The following is a 21,038-nucleotide window of genomic DNA, read 5'->3' as shown; positions in this document are numbered from 1 at the left end:
ACTATCCCAACTTTTATGTAAGTGATGTACGTTTAAAGGCAGTGTGGTATGTAGCTTAAAATTTTTTTTTTCTTTTATCTTTTTTGGCTTTTTTTCCCCCCCTAGAGGGAAGGTGAGCAACAATATTTAGTTTCAACTATATCTTTAGAAGGTTGCTTAGGCATATTTTGATAGCCTTGTCAATGAGAGTGGAGTTCTGCACAATTAAATATCCTTTAATTTTTAAGTATATACTCTGGGGTACACGACCTTCCTAGGTCCTAGGCACCTTTTCTTTGGGAGGCTCAATACAATATTATATATGATACATTACAATAAAGAAGTGTTCGATGAAAAATTTTTGAGGAGATTTTTGTATTTTTCCATTTAAAATCATTTGGTTACATACAATTTGGTTTATTAAATTTTAAAATTGGCTAAAATTTCTCAACAATCATCATGCAATTCAGACATTCTTAAGAAGTGAGAAAAGCAAACTCATAAAATGTCTCTAAACATAGACTCTTTATAATTACTAAATTTAGTAATTAATAGCAATAGCACAATGTTCTATTTTGTTGACATTTTATTAAATATCTAATTGATCTGACTCTGCAATTTCTACATACTTCAAGTCCAAAATCATTTTCTTTTCCTTTTAGTTCTCACTATTTTTCTAAGCCCTTGAAAAATGCATTGGCCCTAGTCGTGAGGCCCAGGTGTCTAAAGGTTAAAGAAGCTACAAAGTGTGTGTGCATCCCAGGGTCTCATAATAGTGGTGGTGATGCTGTGGGGGGTTATCCCCCCAAAAAACTAATGCCATTATAACCATGCATGATCCCAGGTAGCCTAAATGAATGTACCAAAATCCCTTTTTTTTTTTAAAAAAAAAAAAGCCTGCCCTGATTTTACTGTGATTTATGCACTTTCCTCTGAAGTTCCACTCAGCTTCACTTATAAAGATCATCTTGCTTCTCTAGCAAATTCTCATACCTTAGGGCATAAGAATCACCTAGAGTTCTGATTAAAAATGGAGACTCCTGGGTCCCGTCTCCAAAGAATCTCATTTATAGATCTAAGTGGAGCTCAGAAATCAGAGTTTTTAACCTTCTGAAACCCTGAAGTGTTTATTGGTTGCTAAGTCGTTGGTTGATGCCTTGTGGTTGATGATAAGAGCTGCTGAATCAGTTGAATTGAAATGCTGGACGAGTCAAGTCAATTTAGGCCAGGCTCTGTCAACCCTGGCTCATATTAGAATAACCTGGAGAGCTTTTAAAAACAGTTACCCCCAAGGATTCTGATTTATTTGATCTGGGGTGCAGCTTGGGCACTGGTATTTTTTAGAGCTACCATGCAAACAAATCAAACAGCCTAATTATCATAGGCCATGATAGCCTAAGGGTATCAGCTCTCATACAGGATTAACTCACCCATTGAGGTGATGCTAAAGCCTAAACCTCCTAAAATGAAAACACAGCAGCAGAGATTTAGCAAAACTAAAACCCATCCAGATCTCTTATTCCTAGTTTGTTTCAGCCTCAACACACCGAAGTCGGCCTTAGAGCTACAGCACAAAAAGGTGAGCCCTTTACTTTGGTTTTCATCTCCTGGCAGAATGATTTAGTAGCTCTATTATAAAAGCAACTGCATTATCATTACAGTGTTTGAATTATAAACGAAACCAAAAAAGATGCAGAAGGAACAGTCCTTTAATCAAAACTGTAAAATAGAACAATTTCTGGCTGCACTTAAGAGCAAACTCCGAAATATTAAGAGTAAACTCTCCAGCCCTTTGATTCCTGCCTCTTTCCTGTAAGAGCGACACTACACGTTTTTTCAATTAAGCAGTTTGACAACCTGAAGAAACTTACAGTGCATGATTTAATGAGCATATACTGTATGCATGGTAATCGGCAGGCTGACAGTTTGCTCATTTCAAACTGATAAGAGAGCACTACACGTTAGTAAAAAGGTTTTTGGGGGGCGGGTCTCTTTTCATTAAGCAAGCTTTAAGGTTAAAGAACGCTCTAACCGTATTGGCAAAGCTGTCACTAGTGGTCCCAGGGTGAGCTTACTCTCTGTCACTCTCCAAGTCCTCAAGTCTTGACCAAGAAATTATTTTTTAAAAAACAAAACACAAACACAAAATATAGACATTTTGATGCTCTCAGGGGTATGCGGAGCCTTCTGAGTCATGACTCTGTCTGTGATTTCACATAACACAAATTCTAACCCAGTGTGTGCTGGTTCTTCACAATGACAGCTTTATAAACTGGAATACTTCTTGGAAATAATACCAATATTGTTAAACTCGTCCATATTTTAGAAGCAGTGTAATGTAGTAGAAAAACCATGGGCTTTGGTGACGTAGAGATAGGGGTTCAAGTTTTGACTAAAACCTTTATACGTGGCCTTCGTCAAGTGACATCACTTCTCTGGGGCTCAGCTGCCTAACTTACGAAACACAGACAGTGACATCTACTTTGTATGGAGAAGACTGTAAAAATGCTTCATGGTTACTCACAATATAGGGGCACTTAAATAAATAGTAACTAGATGACCCATAGAAGGTCAGACTCTGGAGTTTTAACTAAGTTACCTACAGTCAGACTCCTTAGATTTCTACCATGAACCTTTACTGGAGTTATATAAAGACAACAGAAAACTAACATTTACGTACCAGTGTGGTCTCAATCATTCCTACCAAGATTCTGAAAGGTAGATGTTATTATCCCATTTTTATGAAATCTCAAATACAGGAAGGGATCTTCAAGATCACATGAGAAATTTCTGACATGTTTTAACATTTCTGATCATAAGAATATGCAACTTCCTGTGTTTCCCTCTTTGCTCTGCCTGCCAGAAAACCCGAGTGAATTTATGTGCTTAGTATATATTCGCAACCCTGTTAGCAACAGTGACTGGTGGACTTCTTTTCTGATTTTCTATGTATATTTTATTAATCTTATTTTAAATTGGTTATAAACCATCACAAATGAGGTACTATTTCTCAGCTAGCTAATACAGAAGCTAGTAATAACTAGGATTTGTGTCACGTGATTCCAGGCTAGGGACCCTCACATATATTTGACATACAGATATCCACACTCTCCAACTATGCTTTTTTTCACTTGTGTTGAGCTTTGATTCCACAATTTTACAAAATGGTTGTTAGCCTAAAGTGATGAGTCACCTGTGTCTCTTGACGCAAAATTGAGAGTCCTCAAAAAATTCTAGACTCAAAGATACTTAAAGTAATCTCATTGGAATTTTGTCAGGTATATACACTAATTTATAATTCTTATCTTAATGTAATAACCGATTTATTATTATCAAACACTAACTCTGGTAATACCTTTTGTCTTAAAGTTTAATTTCTCTGATATTAATATAGGCACTCTAGACTTCTTATGCTATTTCCATGGTGTATCTTTTTCCACCAATTTACTTTAAACTTAACTGTATCTTTATATTTAAAGTTTATCTTTTAACAGAAAATAGTTGTTTTTTTAATCCATCCTGATAAACTCTGATTTTTAATTAAAGTATTTAGTCCATTAACATTTAATATAATTAAATATGATTAGCATGATATGTTTGCATTTAGAGCTACAATTTCATTGTTTGCTTTCTGTTTGCCCCCTCTGTTTCTTGTTCTCTGTTTGTTCTTTCCTGCATTCTTTTGGGATCATTTTAAAGGTGTTTAGGATTCTACTTTAATTTATCTACTGGATTTTTAGTGATAGCTCTAAGCAGTAAAATATACATTCTTGACCTTTCACAGTCTACTGAGAGTTCACTTCATACCACCTCATATAAAATCGAAAACCATGCAACTGTATAAGTCCATTTACTATGCACCCCCCTCATTATTTATGCTATAATTGTCTTATGTATGACATCTACACACAGCACATTATAAGCACCACAAGGCAGTGTTATGATTTGGCTTTAAAAAGTTCTGTGTATTTTAAAGACACTGAGATGAAAAAAATACTCTTTTATATTTACAATCTCTGACATTCTTCATTCCTTCCTGAAGATTTAAGATTCCATCTGGTGTTATCTCACTTCAGCCTGAATAACTTCCTTTAGCATTTCTTGTGATGTAGGTCTGCTGGCAATGAAGTCTCTTAGTTTACTTTTATCTGAAAATGTCTTTAATTAGCCTTCATTCTCAAAGGATATTTTCACTATATATAGATTTCTGGGTTAACAGGGTTTTTTTCCCTCTCTTCAAAAATACCATTTTAGTTTTTCTAGACTCTGTAGTTTCTGACGAGAAGGTAGTGCTAATTTAAAGCACTGTTTCCTGGAAGGTAACCTGCCATTTTTCTCTGGCTATTATCAAAATTTTCTCCTTATTGTTGGTGTCCAGCGGTCTGAATACGATGTGCACAGGCATAGTTTTCTTCAAATTTATCCTGTTTGAGGTTCACTGACTTTCTTGATCTGCAAATGTATGTGTTTCATCAAATTTTTAAAAATTTGGCCATTATTTCTTCAAATATTTTTCTGTCCCACTCTCTTTCTTCTCTCCTTCTGAGACTCCAATTACTTGTATATTAGACATTTTTACTTATGTCACACAGGCCCCTGAGGCTCTTTTCATTTTTTTCTGTTCAGTTTTTTAAATCTTTTTTCTTTCTGTTCTTCAGAAAGAAAATTTCGACTGCTCTATCTTTAGGTTCACTGACACCTTCTTCTGTTACTTCCAATGGATGTGAGCTCACTCAGTGAATTTTTATTTCAAATATTGTATTTTTCAGTTCTGGAATTGCCATTTGGTTCTTTTCTGTAGTTTCTATTTACTACGTTTTTACTCATTATGAGTGTATCTTTCTGTCTTCATTGAGTATGGTTTTAATAGCTGCTTTAAAATCTTGGCTAATTTCCACCTTTGGGTCATCTTGGAATTAGTCTCAGACTAATGCCTTTTCTCTTCAGAAGGGGTCGCATTTTCTTGGTTCTTCATATGTTATTTAACTCAGGGTTGTATCACGGGAATGTATGAATGTGAATATTATGGAGTAAAGACTCTAAAATCTGTTAGACTTCTTTGAAGAGCACTGATTTATTTGTTTTAGCAGGCAATTAATTCGGTTATACACAAATTGAAAACTATCTCTTGGGTGGCAGCTCGAATCTCAATTCAGTTCTTTCATCTTTAGCTGTGCTACTTTATATCTGCTCCACGTGTTCGTGGTTCAGGGGTCAGTCAAAACTTTGGGTACTATATATACATTGAATTGGGAGCCTCCCCTGTCTTCCTCTCTCCTTTCCAGAATTCTAGCTTCCTTTTCCAGTGGCTGTGGTTGCCCTGAACCCTGTTCTTTGGATCATCAAACCAAAAAGAATGTGGTTTATCTACTGGAATTAGTCACCCCAGGTGACATTAATTAACCTCAACATGTCCTCAGTCGAAAAGCTATAAAATGGGGAACTCACTCTGCACTGGGCCCTGCTTCCAAGTGTTGAATCTCAATTCCCTTTCAGAATCTACCTGCTTATTTTCACTCTCTAGGGCTTTCAGGTAATATTTCCCCCATACTTTATAGTTGCTATCTGTGAAAATGCCAGGTTCAGTAGAGTTCACTTAGCCATCCTAGAAATGGAAACAAGTAAAAACATATAGGAAATATTCCTTTGCATTTAGCAGTTTCTCTCCTCAAAATACTTAACCTCCATTCATTACTTCACCTAGTGATATTGGGTTTTGGTTTTAACTAGAAACGTAAGTCACACTCAGAGCTTCCTTGATCATCCTGCCAAATACATGAGAAGACTTGGAATGAAAGTACAGCATAAAGTCAAATGATAAAATATAAAACATCAATCAGATCTGACTCTTACACTGGCAGCATGTAATCTCAAAGCAATGAGGCTTGTACAGGATCATGACTACCAAAGATTATCTACATGGTACTTTGCCACGTTATTTATTTTACCTTAGTTTTTTGGTCTCAGATATCTCTATATCTTGCCTCATTGAAAACTGCAATAGGTAATAACCTAAGAGAAACAGAATATTGAAAATGATATCCTAAACACCAATACAGAATTCGTAAGTGCACATTTCCTGCTGATAATAGTTATCATTTTTTGAGAGTTTCTGTACACCAGGTATCTTGCTAATCATTTTATAAAAATTGTCATTTAATCCTTTACAACCATTCTATGAGGTAGTTCCTATAATTAGCCTCATATTACGGAGGAAGACACCACAGCTCAGAGAGGTTAAGTGAGTTAACTGAGATCACACAGCAAATAGCAGAAATCTGAGTCAGTCTTTTTAAAGAAAAGAAACAGCAAAGTGTGGGACTTTGGAATCAACAAGCACATGCCTTTTACTATGAGGAGAGAAAAGAGAAGTGTTTCTAAGCAAAGAGAAATAAGTGGAGATCTTAAAACTCAAAGTTATAGCCTATAATTCCTCCTTCCGCTAATTATTAATATTAAAATGCCCCTCTTTCAGGTATATATATTTCATATTGACACCTTTCATGTTAAAAAGAGTCTTGCTTCAGGGCTCAAAAACACTAAACAGAAGCATAACATAAGGATCGAACAATTCCATGCAAAGCTCATAGTAAAGAAACACGTAACACCAGGGTTCCATTTCAGCTCATTTCATTTACTATCCTTAAACCTTCTGCATCTTCCAGAAAAACACTCTAGACGGGAAGGTGATTCACCAGAAAGAAATCAGGCACATTAAGAAGTGAAGATGCCTGACTCATCCCTCCATAATCTGCATTTGGTGAGTATTTCTAGAAAATATAGCAATGTGTCACAGTCCTACAAATGTGAGGGGCAGTCTTTTGCATAAATCCATGAGTTTCAAGCAACTATGGAACGAGAGAGAATAGAAAACAGGGCCAAGAGTAAGTAAGCAGACAATGTAAAGTGGAAACAGGAGACTGGGTCTTGACTGAAAGCATACAAAATCTTTGTGTTCTGACACATGGTGCTATTCAATATTTATATTTATTACACATGCTAAATTGTCTGTTGAGACCTCGGAATGGGAGATACTATGAGGGAAGTAAAGATGAGAACGGGTGAGAGAAAAGAAGAGGGGTATACACAAATGAGTTCTAGGGAGGGATTAAATGAACACTGTCCACTGACATCATCAAAACTGGGGAAGTTTTGCCACATTAGCACATTCCCTTCTTTTATTGCTATTTTTTTTAATGTATATTAAACTTATCCAGTTAAACCATCCAAAGACATACAAAGAAGAGTAATTATTTTGCCCTATCCTCAGGCCTTGTTATAAGATTTATTCTTCACTGTCCCAGCGAATTCCACTAGGATTTCCTCTGACCAAGAACAATCCCTTTCTATTTCAGGAGGTATGTTTCATATCAGTGTGTCCTCCTGCTACTACTAACGTCATTTCATCTCCACGATCATTCTCAAAACCATGCAAAGCGTAACAACTTGTCTTTGCAACCGCTTAACCTTACTTTTTATACATAAAAATTATTAAATATGTGTAACTGTCTGGTGGAAGGGAGAATAATATAATAGCATGTCAATCAGGTAACGGTAAAGCTACATTTCATGAAAGGGAAGGTAATGCTTTCTCCAGAAAGTGAAGTTATCACTCCTTTATTTAACTGACATAATATTTATACCCCAAGTTTTAAATGGCAGCTACAAATAGAAGTCAGGAGAGGGTAAATTCTCCAAGAAAATTGAGCCCCCAAATTATACCATTTTAAGAGTTCTATTTTATATGTACATAGAAATCTTCCTATTATTATAAGGATACCCATAGTAGGTCAGTTATACCTAACTCTACGAAAAATTTTTAAATTAAGTAAACTCTACCTTTCTGAATACTGTTACCTCCTCAGAGCGCTCAACAGCAGGGTGCATGGAGTTTTACAGAGGGTCTTGGCAAGCAGGCAGTCCTGGGATACCTACACCATAAACAAGAAATTCAGATGATCATTTCCGCAGTGATCTAGATGGCTTATAGTACAACTTCATTAGGGACATTCACCGTGAAAACTGAGCTAGTATGACAGCATTGGTACTGTTAAAAGGGTAGAATAAAGGCACATGTGCAAATTCTAAGTATTGTCATTACTCTGCAGAAGACAGATCACGATTCAAGAGTGGCTTAAGTGACTCCTACAAGATCACATAAAGTAAGGAGCAGAATGGTGCTTTGACATTCCATCTTCCCATTTCTAGTCCTGGGCTGTTCTGGCTGCATTATTATTTGCCCTTCCTCAGAGCCAGCCAGTCCTGGAACAGGGGTTTTCCATTTTGCATAAAGATGAGGCCAACCCAGAAGTCGGTAGGAAGAGTACTTCTCTGGTTTTGTGGCGGCCTATACCGAAGCATCTGTCTGAAAGGTATTTTATGGGTCAATCTACTTCCTTTCCTTTGAAACCTTGGTGTCCATGAGAATCTGAGGGAAACTGACAGTGGAAGAAATAAGGGTTTTTGGTCCTACTGACCTGAGTTTGAATTCTAGTAATACATTTACCATCTCTGTGTCTTATACAGCTGCTGAACTTCACTGAGCCTCACTTTTCACTTCTGTCAAATGGGCATAATAATATATGAAGGGTATATCTATCGAGAGAGTAATTTTTTTTTAATTTATTTATTTTATTTATTTATTTTTCGCTGTGTTGGGTCTTCATTGCTGCACGCTGGTTTTCTCTAGCTGTGGAGAGCAGGGGCTACGCTTCGTTGCAATGCACAGGCTTCTCATTACGGTGGCTTCTCTTATTGTGGAGCACGGGCTCTAGGGCACCCGGGCTTCAGCAGATGTGGCGCATGGGCTCCGTAGTTGTGGCTTGCGGGCTCTAGAGCGCAGGCTCAGTAGCTGTGGCGCATGGGCTTAGTTGTTCCCCAGCACGTGGGATCTTCCCAGACCAGGGCTCGAACCCATGTCCCCAGCATTAGTAGGCAGATCCTTAACCACTGCTCCACCAGGGAAGCCCCGAGAGAGTAATTTTTTTAAATGAGGATAAAACATCAGATAGCACAGGGGACAGGGAGAAGTGGGCAGTCATCTGCTGCATATTTTGAAAGAGGATCCGAAAGGATCGGCAATGGACTGAGGGGAGAAAGATAACGCCTAATTCCTTGATAATACGTAGAATTAAATTAGAAACCATAACAATTTAACTTACTTATCATCAGAAGCAGTAATCTTCTCAAATGCCTGACCAGACAAAGATAGTGGCAACGTACGTAACAGAGAATAAGTAACCAGAATGTATAAGGAACTCCAAAAATCAAGAACAAAGATGAACAAACATATAGAAAAAAATGGTGGTTCAAAGAAGAAATCTCAATGGACAAGGAGGGTAAAAAAAAGAAGCTCAGACTCACTAGAGGAAAACACATATTAAAATAATGGAATTCCATTTTTCTTTTACTAGAATAGTAAACATGGAGAAGACAGACAAAATTCAGTGTTGTCCAAGAGGTATAAAAAAATAGCATAATATTCTAGCTTACTTCTGGCCGAATCATGAATTGGTATCATCCTGGTGAGCAATTTTGTTATATTTATCAAAAGTAATACTACATATATCCTACAGCTTACTGATTCTCATTGCAGGGTATACTAGGCTCAAGCAATATGGACACAAGGAGACATATACTAAAAAGATTATTGCAGTGTTTTTTTGTTTTTGTATAGCAAAACTTGGAAATGACCTAAAAGTTGCATTGGAAAGGGAATAGGCAAATAAAATGTGCTACATTTATAGGATGGAATATTATGCAGCTGTTAAAATCAACTGATTTTATAGGCATCAATACAGATAAATTTCATAAATACTGTTACATTAAAAAAGCAACAAGAAGGAAAGATTTAAACATAAAATATTTAAACAAAATAGTATATATTGGTTGTTGGTATATATGTGTGTGTACATAAAAATATAAACAATACACTAGTTAAATACTACATCCTAAATTTATGGTAGGGAATTTCCAGCAGGAGGTACAGGCAGCTGAGAGAGTGAAGGGTGGAAGGAAAACAGGATATGGTAGTTAAAAGAGAATTTAGTTTCATCAATAATTTCTTTAAAAAGAAACAAACACACAAACCAGAAGTAAATCTGACTAGACATAAACAGATGCTCCTTTTTAGATAGTAGAAATACAGATGCTTATTATACTACCTTTTGTGCTTGTCTGTATCTTTAAATTTTTCTCAAAATAAAGGAAGTAAGAAAAAAGGGAGGGAGGATAGAAGGGAGGGAGAGAGGGATGGAGGGAGGGAGGGAGGAAAGGAGGAAGTAAGCTAGCTCATCATCAGTTCCAGTGTGCACTTAAACTGGTCACAGATGGTTGGTTTCTTTAAGGATGGATCTCAAAACTGTTTTCATAATCAGTGAGAAGGATAGCGATTCCTCCCAGGTTGGCTCAGCTCGGAGGACTGAATTTAAGTTCAGCCAGCAGAGGGAACCATCTGTCATCTGGAAAGACACTCAGCCCTCATCCAGGAGAACCCGTTCAGCACACACCAGTGCCTCTGGAACCAAGGGGAAGAGGGAACATGCACTTACAGACAAAGTAAACTGAGAGCACACCACGGACATCTTTTCAACCTTTCTAAAAGGTTCGTTATAATTTTACAGAATCAAGGGAACAATACGCTTGATTAGTTCTTCAGCTGACCTAACAATTTTGCTTTTTCTGTTTCTCTCCTTGAAGCAAGTTTGCCATTAACCTTATATGTTCTAGGGCTTGAGATTAGATTCTTTCCCCTCCAAAAGAGAATTTTTGCTTTAAAATAAAAGTTAGCTTTAAGATAATTCATTTTTGCCAGTAATACCAAAAGACGCTTGTTGAGTGAGGAGGTCATTCTTTAAGGAGGCTAGAATTGTAAAGAATGTTCCGTCTCTTCCTGGAGGGAGAATCTGTGGAGGAAAAAAGCTTGCAGGAAAGTTCAGTAATCATGAAGTAAAAGCCCCAAAACACTTCCTCCTGGGCCAATACTGTGTTTAAAAATGCCTTCTCTGTACACTTCCTTGAGAGACCTTAAGGCCTTGAAGAAGCAGTTAGTTAAACCCTTAAAGGAAAATCTGGCAATCCCCCTATCTTTACATAATGCAGCCAGGAGGCAAAGGGCACCAATTCAAGGCCGGATATGCCTCAAGTGCTTCGCCCCATCACAGCCCTGATATTTAAATTTCATCCTTTTATGTGTGTCATCCTACAGATGGGATTTGGGTTGGTTTCTAACAATAAAACAAACAAGGTAGAAAGGGAATGTTATGAATAAGTTACCAATGTAAATGTGCTATTTTGTGCCTTTGAATTTGGATGATGATAAACATGATTCTGCACATGGAAATTAGACTTTTCAGAACTGCTACACAGAATCATTTAATTTGTCTGAGTAAGTACTTAGAATAACGTGGCTGCTCTGCACTGCAAAAAACATTGGACTTTCAAATGAACAATGAAATATGTGATAACTCCTTATAAATGGAACTGCAGCAAAGGACATTCAGTAACAGATCCTTTTGAGATACTAAAACAAAAGAAGTTGGATTTAACATGAGACCTGAAGGGTGAGAAGGAGGTAAAGAAGGGCTAGAGGATGGCCTTCTGGGAAGAGAGAAAACAACATTCAAAGGCAGAGTATATAGTGTCTTCATTGTTATTGAAAGTCGGTGCAAATTGTCCAATGAATAGACCATTTTAATTGAACAACTATGTATCCAATACCTACTATGCACCAGGCACTGTGCTGAGCCCTGGGACATAACAGTAAGCAAGACAGATATGAATCCATGCCCTCAATCTTTCCTCCCGATACTTATTCCTGTTTGAAAACTGCACTGAAGTCAACATTCGCTTTGTAAACCAGTAAATTCCACCTTCAGTTTTGATCCCAAAGAGTCTACTAGCATGGAGAAACTGTAATGCTTTCTCTGGTGACAAAGAAGGCTACATAAGCTAGTAATTCCCATTCTGCCTTAGGGATCAGGAAACCTACAACCAAATTTAGTTCTCTCACTCCATGGACCTACCAACTTATACTAGTAAAGATGGTCACATTTCTGTCTTATGCTTGTTTTAGTACTTGCACACTACCTTTGATTCAGTAAACAGCCTCAAATTCTTTGGGAAGTTGGTAAAAGAGGCGGAGGAAGGGAAAGTAAAAGAGGAAAATAAGGGAGTTTCTTGAGGTCCAAAGTGCCTTTTGCAGTTTTCACAGCACCTTACACAGATGCTGAATGGAAAGCACTTAATAACTTTGCATTGATGAATGGATCAATGACGAATACAAAGCTTTCCTGGCTCAACTTGGGTTCCATTATGGGGGATGGGAGGAAGTGAAACTTACTTCTCTCTAATCTCCAGTTTGAAAGGGAAAGCTCAAAACAGTAGCTGAAAAGTTTAGCATGATTGCCACTGTGAAGCAGCTCAATAACCAAACAGAAGAGCCATGGTGACCACGAGAAGAGAGGGGTCAGAGAATTTTAAGGTATCCTTAGAGATTTATTTCAGGCAATGAGGTCCTTGTAATATAGAACATTACTCTCTCCTACTCTAGTGCTAGTCAAAACAAGAGAAATGTCATAGTTTAAACTGATGTCGAAGTAACAGGGAAAAATGTTAAGGTTCTTTATGACAAAATGGAAATATATTTGCAATTCTATTTCCTGATGTTCTCTCACTTATTTTGGGGAAAAAAACTGTTAGTCCTTTTGCTTTAAAACTCCCCACTGGCAAAATTAAACTATAATCTATCTGGTTAACTCCAGGAAGAGGAGGAATAAATTTAAAAGAGTTTAGAAGACACCCACTTTATCAATATCAGAGCACTGTGGAGTTCAGTCTTTTTCATAGCTAAATCCATCCCATTCACACAAGAAAACAACAAATGTTGCATTCAAGGAGGTATTAAAACATCTCATCCCTGTTGTTAGCTCAACATATTAATGAGACTTTCTGAATTAATCTCTGATCACAAACTGTCTGTTGATGTGATATAACTGCAGTAAATAGTGTACAGCTTGCTTCAAGTAGCTAGCTAGGACCAGTTTCACGATGCTTCAGTTCTTTGACAGGTAGAAAATTAAATCATTTCTGTATTCACCTAAGATTAAATCATTTCTGTATGCTCCTAAAACTGAATCATTTCTATATTCCTCAGAAACTCTTCAATACTAACAAGTACATCACTTCCCCAACTAGTTGATAAACTGAAAAGAAAATATTATTATGGGATGGTACTTGAGGAAATAGTTAAAAGGGGAAACTCAGAAAACAAGCTTGTGAAGATGTATGATGAGGAGATTCTCAAAACGGCAAGGTGAGGGAAAGAAGGAGTTGTAGCTGAATAATGTATGTTTTTAAAAGGTAAGCTATTCCTTAAAGCAATTACCAAAACGTGAGAGTTCCTTTCATGGTTCTCAACCTTATACTCTGAAAGGGAACTTCTTATAATGCAAGACTAAGACAGCCAATTACTTCAGCACCAAGCTACATCCTAAATCTCTGGACTTGGCAGTTCAAAAAAACTCTTGGAAAGTGTTCTTATAAAATCTTCACTAAAAGCTCTGACTTTATAAATGTAGATTCTAAAAGGATGAATGAAAACTAACCAATTAGATAGCAAAGTAGAGAAGAGAGAGCACTGAATAAAAGACCTACCAGAGTTTCAGTTATACGTCCATGACTAACTAGCTCTGAGACTTAGATCATATTTATAATAAAAATCATAATCATGAGAAATTAATAATCACACAGCACATAGTGTGCCAAGAGCTTCCCATACATTATCTAATGTAATCCTTATTAGAACCTGAGAAACTTTCATGGAGTTGAGTAGCTTGTCCAAGACCACCCAGCTGCTTTGAGTGGTGGGATCAGGATTCGAACACAAGCCTCTCCAACCCCAGAGCCCAGCCTTTAACGATCCATTCTGCAGACAAGTTCAGTAACTGTCTAAGATGATATAAAAGGCTTCTATCAGCAATGAGGTACTAAAATTTATGAGGCAAGATAGGATAATGGAAAAAGCTCAGATTTTGAAGTGACTTGTAGCCCAGGAGAGCAGCTTCTCTCTAAGCCTTGGATTCTCAGATAACACTATTTACTTTACAGGCTGTCCTAAGGATTAGAGACAATACTAGAGCTACTAGCCCACAGTAATAATAATGATAGCTAACATTAACACAATGTTTACTATGTGTCAGGGACTAAGCCTTTTTCACACAGTAAATCATGCAGTCACAATGACTTAAAGAATACTATTATTTTTATTCCTGTTTTACAGATGTGGAAACTGAGGCAAAGACAGTTACCAGACCTAAATCACAGTTACTAAACTGCAGATCTGGGATTCCAATCCAGACAGAATGACTCACTCAACGAATCAGACATATTGCATATTGGACACATACTGATACATGAAGGACCTCTGCTGTTTCCCAAAATCTGTGTTAATCTCACCCAGAGTTCAAGATAAATTCAGAAGAGAACAATCCACATGGACATCCAGATGGTCTGCCTATTTCTGGCAGTCAGCCAATTATACTTAAAAAAGAAAACAAAACAAAACGAAAAACCCCTTGACTTCAATAGGAACTAGCTAGAGAGTGACACATCACATGTATCATAGATATGTATACACATATATGGCTAAGCTTTTCTTTGTTCTGTTTCCGGGCTGATTGTTCCCTTCATGTTGATACCCTGTTGCTTTCGTTTTACTTATAAAACCACCAAAGCTCCATAAAAGTTACTTTTCTGCTTTCAACCTGGGAGAAATTCAGTCTCTTAATCTTCTAAAACATTATTTTAATAACATATTTTATTTAACCTAGTATATACAAATATTATTTCAACATGTAAGTAATAAAAATTAAGATATTTTACATGTTTTATATGAAGTACAATATTCAAAAATCTTAATAGGTTTTACATATACAGCCCATCTCAAGTCAGACAAGCTATGTTTCAATGTTCAGTAGCCACAGGTTGCTAGTGGCTACCTACCATAGTGGACAACACAGGCCTAGAGTGACTGGCTTCCTGGCTCATATTTCTAGGTCTCTTTTCTTGCGCTGGTCAAAGTCCCCAGAAAAGTGTCTTTCAATCTCGTGCCTAGCTGCCATTGTTCTGGGATTTAAGTGTGGGAAAGAGTGGAAGCCCCATTATGCAGACTTTCACTTAATCCTCCTGTTTTCATCACCATAGCTCTGTCCTCAGCTATGCCCAGTGACCCCAGTCACAGATCCTGTGCTTCACCCACCTCCAGCCTTCATTCTGGGGAGTGGAGGAAGGGTGAGAGGGACAGCTCCCAGGCTATGTAGGTTAGGCAACGACTCTGGTGATCTAATATTATTTACTGTTTTTCAACATTCTTTTCGTATTCCTTTACTCTCACTTTCATAGATTTATAATGCCACTAATTCCTTAGATTTCACATTTTTTTCCTTCTAAATCAGTCTCTGGCCCTTTAAGGCAGCTTCTACAATTACACTGTTATCTTCCCAATTCTTTTTGTTCACGTGTCCCCCCTTTTTAATTAAACTTCTTATTTTGAGATAATGTTGTTAGAAAAAAATACAGAGAGATTCCATGTACCCTTTACCCAATTTCTCCCAATGGTAACATCTTACAAGTCTACAGTACAATAGCACAAGCAGAATACTGACTTTGATACACTCAAGATACAGAATATTTTCATCACCATAGAGATCCGCCTACCGCCCTTCTATAGCCACACCCATCACCCTCCCACCTCACACTACCTTAACCCTTGACAACCACAAATCTGTTCTTCATTTATATAATTATGTCACTTTAAGAACGCTATATAGGGCTTTCCTGGTGGTGCAGTGGTTAAGAATCTGCCTGCCAATGCAGCGGACACGGGTTTGAGGACCGGTCCGGGAAGATCCCACATGCTACGGAGCAATGAAGCCCGTGCACCACAACTACTGAGCCTGTGCTCTGAAGCCCGTGAGCCACAACTACTGAGCCCACATGCCACAATTACTGAAACCCGTGTGCCCTAGAGCCCATGCTCCGCAACAAGAGAAGCCACCACAATGAGAAGCCCGCACACCGCAACATAGAGCAGCCCCCGCTTGCCACAACTAGAGAAACTCCACGTGCATCAGTGAAGACCCAACACAGACAAAAATAAATTTTTAAAAAAAGGAAGAAGGGCTTCCCTGGTGGTGCAGTGGTTGGGAGTCCGCCTGCCGATGCAGGGGACGCGGTCTGGGGGGTTCTCACATGCCGCGGAGCGGCTGGGCCCGTGGGCCATGGCCACTGGGCCTGTGGGTCCGGAGCCTGTGCTCCGCGGTGGGAGAGTCCACGGCATTGAGAGGCCCGCGTACCGCAAAAAAAAAAAAGAAGAAAAAAAAAGAATGCTATATAAATGGAATCATACAGTATGTAATCTTTGGGAACTGCCTTTTTTCTCCCATAGCCTAAATCTCTGAAGGTTCAGTCAAGTAGTTAGTTCCACGTTATCAATAGCTCATTGCTGAGTAGTGCTCTGTGGTTTGGATATACTACTGTTTCTTTAACCATTCACCCAGTACAGGTCACCTGTGTTGCTTCCAGTTTTTGGCTACTACAAATAAATCTACTATGAACATTCGTGCACAGGTTTTATGAGAACATAAATTTTCATTCCCTCAGGATAAATGCCCAGGAGTACAGTAAGTGAATGTTTAGTTTTATAAGAAGCTGCCAAACTATCTTCCAGGGTACGGGTACCATTTCACATTCCCACCGGCAATATATGAGTAATCCAGTTGCTCTGCATCCTCATTAGCATTTGGTGTTATCACTATTTTTTTTTTAAGCCAGTCCAATAGGTATATGGTGACATATCTCTGTGGTTTTAATTTACATTTCCCTGGCAGCTAATAATATTGAACATATTTTGATGCACTTACTTGCCATCTATAAAACCTCTTCGGTGAAAGATCTCTTCATGACTTTTGTCTGTTTTCTAATTGGATTGCTTGGGGGGTTTTTAACCATTATTTGAGAGGTCTATATATATTCTAGATACTAGTCCTTTGTCAGATTTATGGTTTGTAAATGTTTTCTCCCAGTCTGTACCTGTCTTTTCATTCTCTTATCAGGGTCTTTTAAAGAGCAAAAGTTTTAATTCTGATGATGTCTAATATATGATTTTTCTTCTTTTTATGAATTGTGTTTCAATGTCAAGTCTAAGAACTTTTTGCCTAGCCCTGGATCCCAAAGATTTTCTCTTATGTTTTCTTCTAAGAGTTTTATAGTTTCGTGTTTTACATTTAAGTCCATTATACATTTTGAGGTAACTTTTACATAAGGTATAAGACTTAATTTTAGGTTCATTTTTTGCTGATTACTCCAGGATCATTTTTGAAAAGGCTCTTTTTTTTCCCCCATTGAGGGATTTGTACATTTGTCAAAAATCAGTTGGGAATATTCATTGAGTCTGTTTTTTGGCTTCTCTATTCTGATCCACTGATATACATGTCTATCACTTCATGAACAGCCACATAGTAACTGTAAAATAAGCCTTAAAATCGGGTAGACTGATTCCTCCCACTTTATTCTTCTTTTCAACATTATTTTAGCTATTCTAGTTCCTTTGTCTTCATATAAATTTTAGAATAATCTTGTCCATATAAAAAATCATACTGGGATTTTGGTAAGAGCTGCATTAAATGTGTATATCAGTTTGGGGAAAATTGGTATCTTTACTATGCTGAGACTTCCAAATCACGAACATGGTATGTCTCTCCATTTGTTTAGATTTTCTTTGATTTCAGTCATCGGCATTATGTCACAGTGAGCATACAAGTTCTGTGAATGATTTATTAGATTTATACCTAAGTATTTCATAATTTTGAGCTACTGTAAATTGCATTTTTAATCACAGTGTCTACATGTTCATTGCTAGTATGCAGAAATACAATTGATTTTTTAAAATTGTCTTGTATCCTACAACCTTGTGGAACTCACTTTTAAGAGGTTGTGTTTTTTTTTTTTAGATCACTTAAGGATTTTCTAAGTAGAAAATCATGTCATTAGCAATTGTGACAGTTTTCTTTCTTCCTTTCTATCTGTATGCCTTTTATTTCTTTTTATTGCCTTATTGCATTGACTAGAGCTTCCTGCACTATGTTGAATAGGAGTAGCAAGAATAGACATCCTTACCTTACTTCCCACACTTAGGGGGTAAGCATTGTTTTTCATCATTTTGTATAAATGTCAGATGAGGGTAATAAAAAAGAGGCTCTTCATCAAGTTGACGAAGTTCCCCTTATTCTTATTTTTCTGACAGTTTTTATCATAAATCAGTGTTGAATTTTGTCAAATACTTTTTCTGCATCAATTGATAAAATCATGTGATTTTTTTTCCCTCTTTAGTCTGTTATTATGGTGCATTACATTGATTGACTTTTTAATTTTGATCCAGTCTTGCATTCCTGGAATAGACCCCATTTGGTTACATGTATATCTCTTTTTTTTCCCCCTGAATTCTACTTGCTAATATTTTGTTAAGGATTTTTGTGTCTATATTGATGAAGTTATTCGTATACCATAGTTTTCTTTTTTGTATTGTTTGTGTCTGGCTTTGGTATCTGGGTAATACTAGTTTCATAAAAATGAATTGGGCAGTAGAAGTGTTCTCTTCTATTTCCTGGAAGAGTCTGTATAAAACTGGTGCTTATTCCTCATTAAATATTGGGTAGAATTCTCCAGTAAAATCATCTGGGCCTGGAAATATCGTTTTGGGGAATTTTAAAATTATTAGTTCAATTTCCTCAATAGTTATAATAGGGCTATTTAAATGATCTCTTTCAAATTTGGTCAATTGTGGCAGTTTCTTTTTCAAGGAAAGTGGATCTTTTTTTCTAAGTTGTCACATTTATGTGTATAAAGTTTTTCACAGCATTCCTTTATTATCCTTTTGATATCTGCAGGATCTATAGTACTATCCCCTGTTTCATTCCTGATATTGTTAATTTGTGTCTTTAGTCTTTTTTTCTTTATCAGTCTTCCTAGATGTTTGTCAATTTTTTTAACTTTTTCAAAGAACCAGCTACTTCTGCCTTCTTTTAATTAATGCTTGTATGGTACATCTCTTTCCAATATTTTACCTTCAGTCTGCCTCTACTATTATATTCAAAGTGAGTTTCTTAGTTTTCTTAGTGAGTGTCTAGTTAGGTCATGTTTTTTAAACAATTCTTTCACTCTTTACATGGTATATTTAGACCATTTAGCTTTAATGTAATTATTGGTATTTTAGGACTTAAACTACCACTTTATTTTTGTTTATTTTCTGTTTATTCTCCCTGGTTTGTATTTTTGTTTTCTTTTTTCTGCCTTCTTGTAGGCTCTTTGAACATTTTTTGGAATTCTACTTCGATTTATCTAAAGTTTTTTGTGTGCATCTCCTTGTAAAACTTCTTTAGTGGCTGCTCTAGGTACTGCGTTATATATTCATAACTTATCACAACCTACTGGTATTGTCTTACAGTTTGAGCAAAGTATAGAAACCTTACCTCCCTTTATGTCCTGTTACCAATGTCCATTTATAATATAGTTATCGTAAATATTTCCAACACTTCCATCCATATCAAAGAGTGTTGTAATTTTTGCTTTAGTCTTCAAACATAATTTAGAAATCTCAAGAGGAAAAAGTAAGCCTACTATATTTACCAATATTTTTGCTTGCTGTGTTTTTTCCTGGTGTTCCAGGGCTTCTTTATTTTAATTTATTTTTTATCGTTTCCTTCTGTTAGCCATTCTTTTAGAGTAGGTCTGCTGGTGACAAAATCTGTTAGTTTTCCTTCATCTGAGAGTACCTGGACTTCCCCTTCATTCCTTAAGGGTATTTTCACTGGTCATAGGATTCTGGGTTGACTGCTATTTTCATTCATTACTTGAAAGCCTTAAGGTCCTGAATCTCAGCAGAAACTCAAAAATAAAACATGTAGGGATAGCTAAAAATGTATATATACAATAAGCTGGATCCTATTGAGTTGAAATGTCCCTGGCTACAACAAACTCTGATCCTGGCAGGAGGAAAAGACATGAAAAAAATCATTACAATTATATGTGATTAAGTGCAAAACTGCAGGTATGTACTGGTCATGGTGCTGACACAGAAACAGTGAGCAGCAATGCTTGGGAGAATCAGCAGAAGATTCTCACAGGAGATGTGTGAGCTGGATTCTGAAGGCTGGGTAGTAAAAGGAGTTTCCAAGAGGGAGAAACACATGCAAAAGCCCTGAGAGAAGTAAAGATGGCACATTTGGGAAATGATACAAACTAATGCCTGGATGAAGTACAAGACATGTGAAGGAGCAAAGGGAGATGAAGTGGAAAGAAAGGTAAGGGAGGGACACTGGGGTCCTCATCCCCTACTAAGGAGTTTAGACTTCATTCTATGTACCATGGGGGAGCTGACAACTAGATGAAACTGGTAAACGTAATATTCAAAGCAGAGGCTTCTACTATTCTACCCTTTTAAAAAGTAGCTTTTTAATGTATTATTAACATTATCTTTATTTTAATAATTATCAAAATTTAGTTTACATGCAAGTAGGAAGTGTTAATGGCCAGTAAAAACAGAAGACTCAGCCAAGCCTCTGCCTAGTACCCTCCACTGTAAACATGCTCCATCCTGCCTGGGGGATGATTTCAGTGTTTCTGTGATCAGTGAATGAAGCAGCATGGAATGAGATCATGGCTAGATGGCAGCACATTAAGTCAGTGTTTCAGCTTTTCTGTAGCTTTGAATTTCCCAATTTTGGTCAGTTTTTGTCAAAACCTTACCATCACTTAACGTATATTTTGCATCATTTACTAAATGAAAAATTTCCAACACCAGTAGATCAGAAAAAAAATATCATATTTATGCACAGAGTGGTCACATTCTGAGCTCCAGAAATACCCAGGGGACCTTCAGAGACAGGCACTGTTCCACTGCCCCAACCTCATTTATTATGCTGACACTTTGCCCAGCCACATACCCCTCCCCACCTGCTATGAGCATCTAGAGTCTGTTCTAGAATTGAGATGGAATTCTTTTC

At 37.1% G+C, this 21,038-nt stretch overlaps 1 protein-coding gene across 15 annotated transcripts in view; it reads right to left on the bottom strand.

The window, feature by feature from the left end:
* Positions 1 to 21,038, bottom strand: part of FHIT (fragile histidine triad diadenosine triphosphatase) — a 1,448,428-nt gene that overhangs the window by 1,012,912 nt on the left and 414,478 nt on the right. For 14 of the 15 annotated variants that reach the window (XM_049715382.1, XM_049715384.1, XM_049715372.1 and 11 more), the window contains one exon: positions 7,819 to 7,910. The exons of the other annotated variant lie outside the window; for it this stretch is intronic. In XM_049715382.1, the coding sequence (XP_049571339.1) occupies positions 7,819 to 7,866 (48 nt within the window). In that variant the 5' untranslated portion in view covers positions 7,867 to 7,910. The remainder of the gene's footprint in view (positions 1 to 7,818; positions 7,911 to 21,038) is intronic. 15 annotated transcript variants of the gene reach the window in all.

Source organism: Orcinus orca, chromosome 10, assembly GCF_937001465.1.
Source record: "Orcinus orca chromosome 10, mOrcOrc1.1, whole genome shotgun sequence".
Lineage (NCBI taxonomy): Eukaryota > Metazoa > Chordata > Mammalia > Artiodactyla > Delphinidae > Orcinus > Orcinus orca.
Note: the sequence above shows the minus strand (reverse complement) of the source record. Positions and strands in the feature narration are given on the sequence as shown.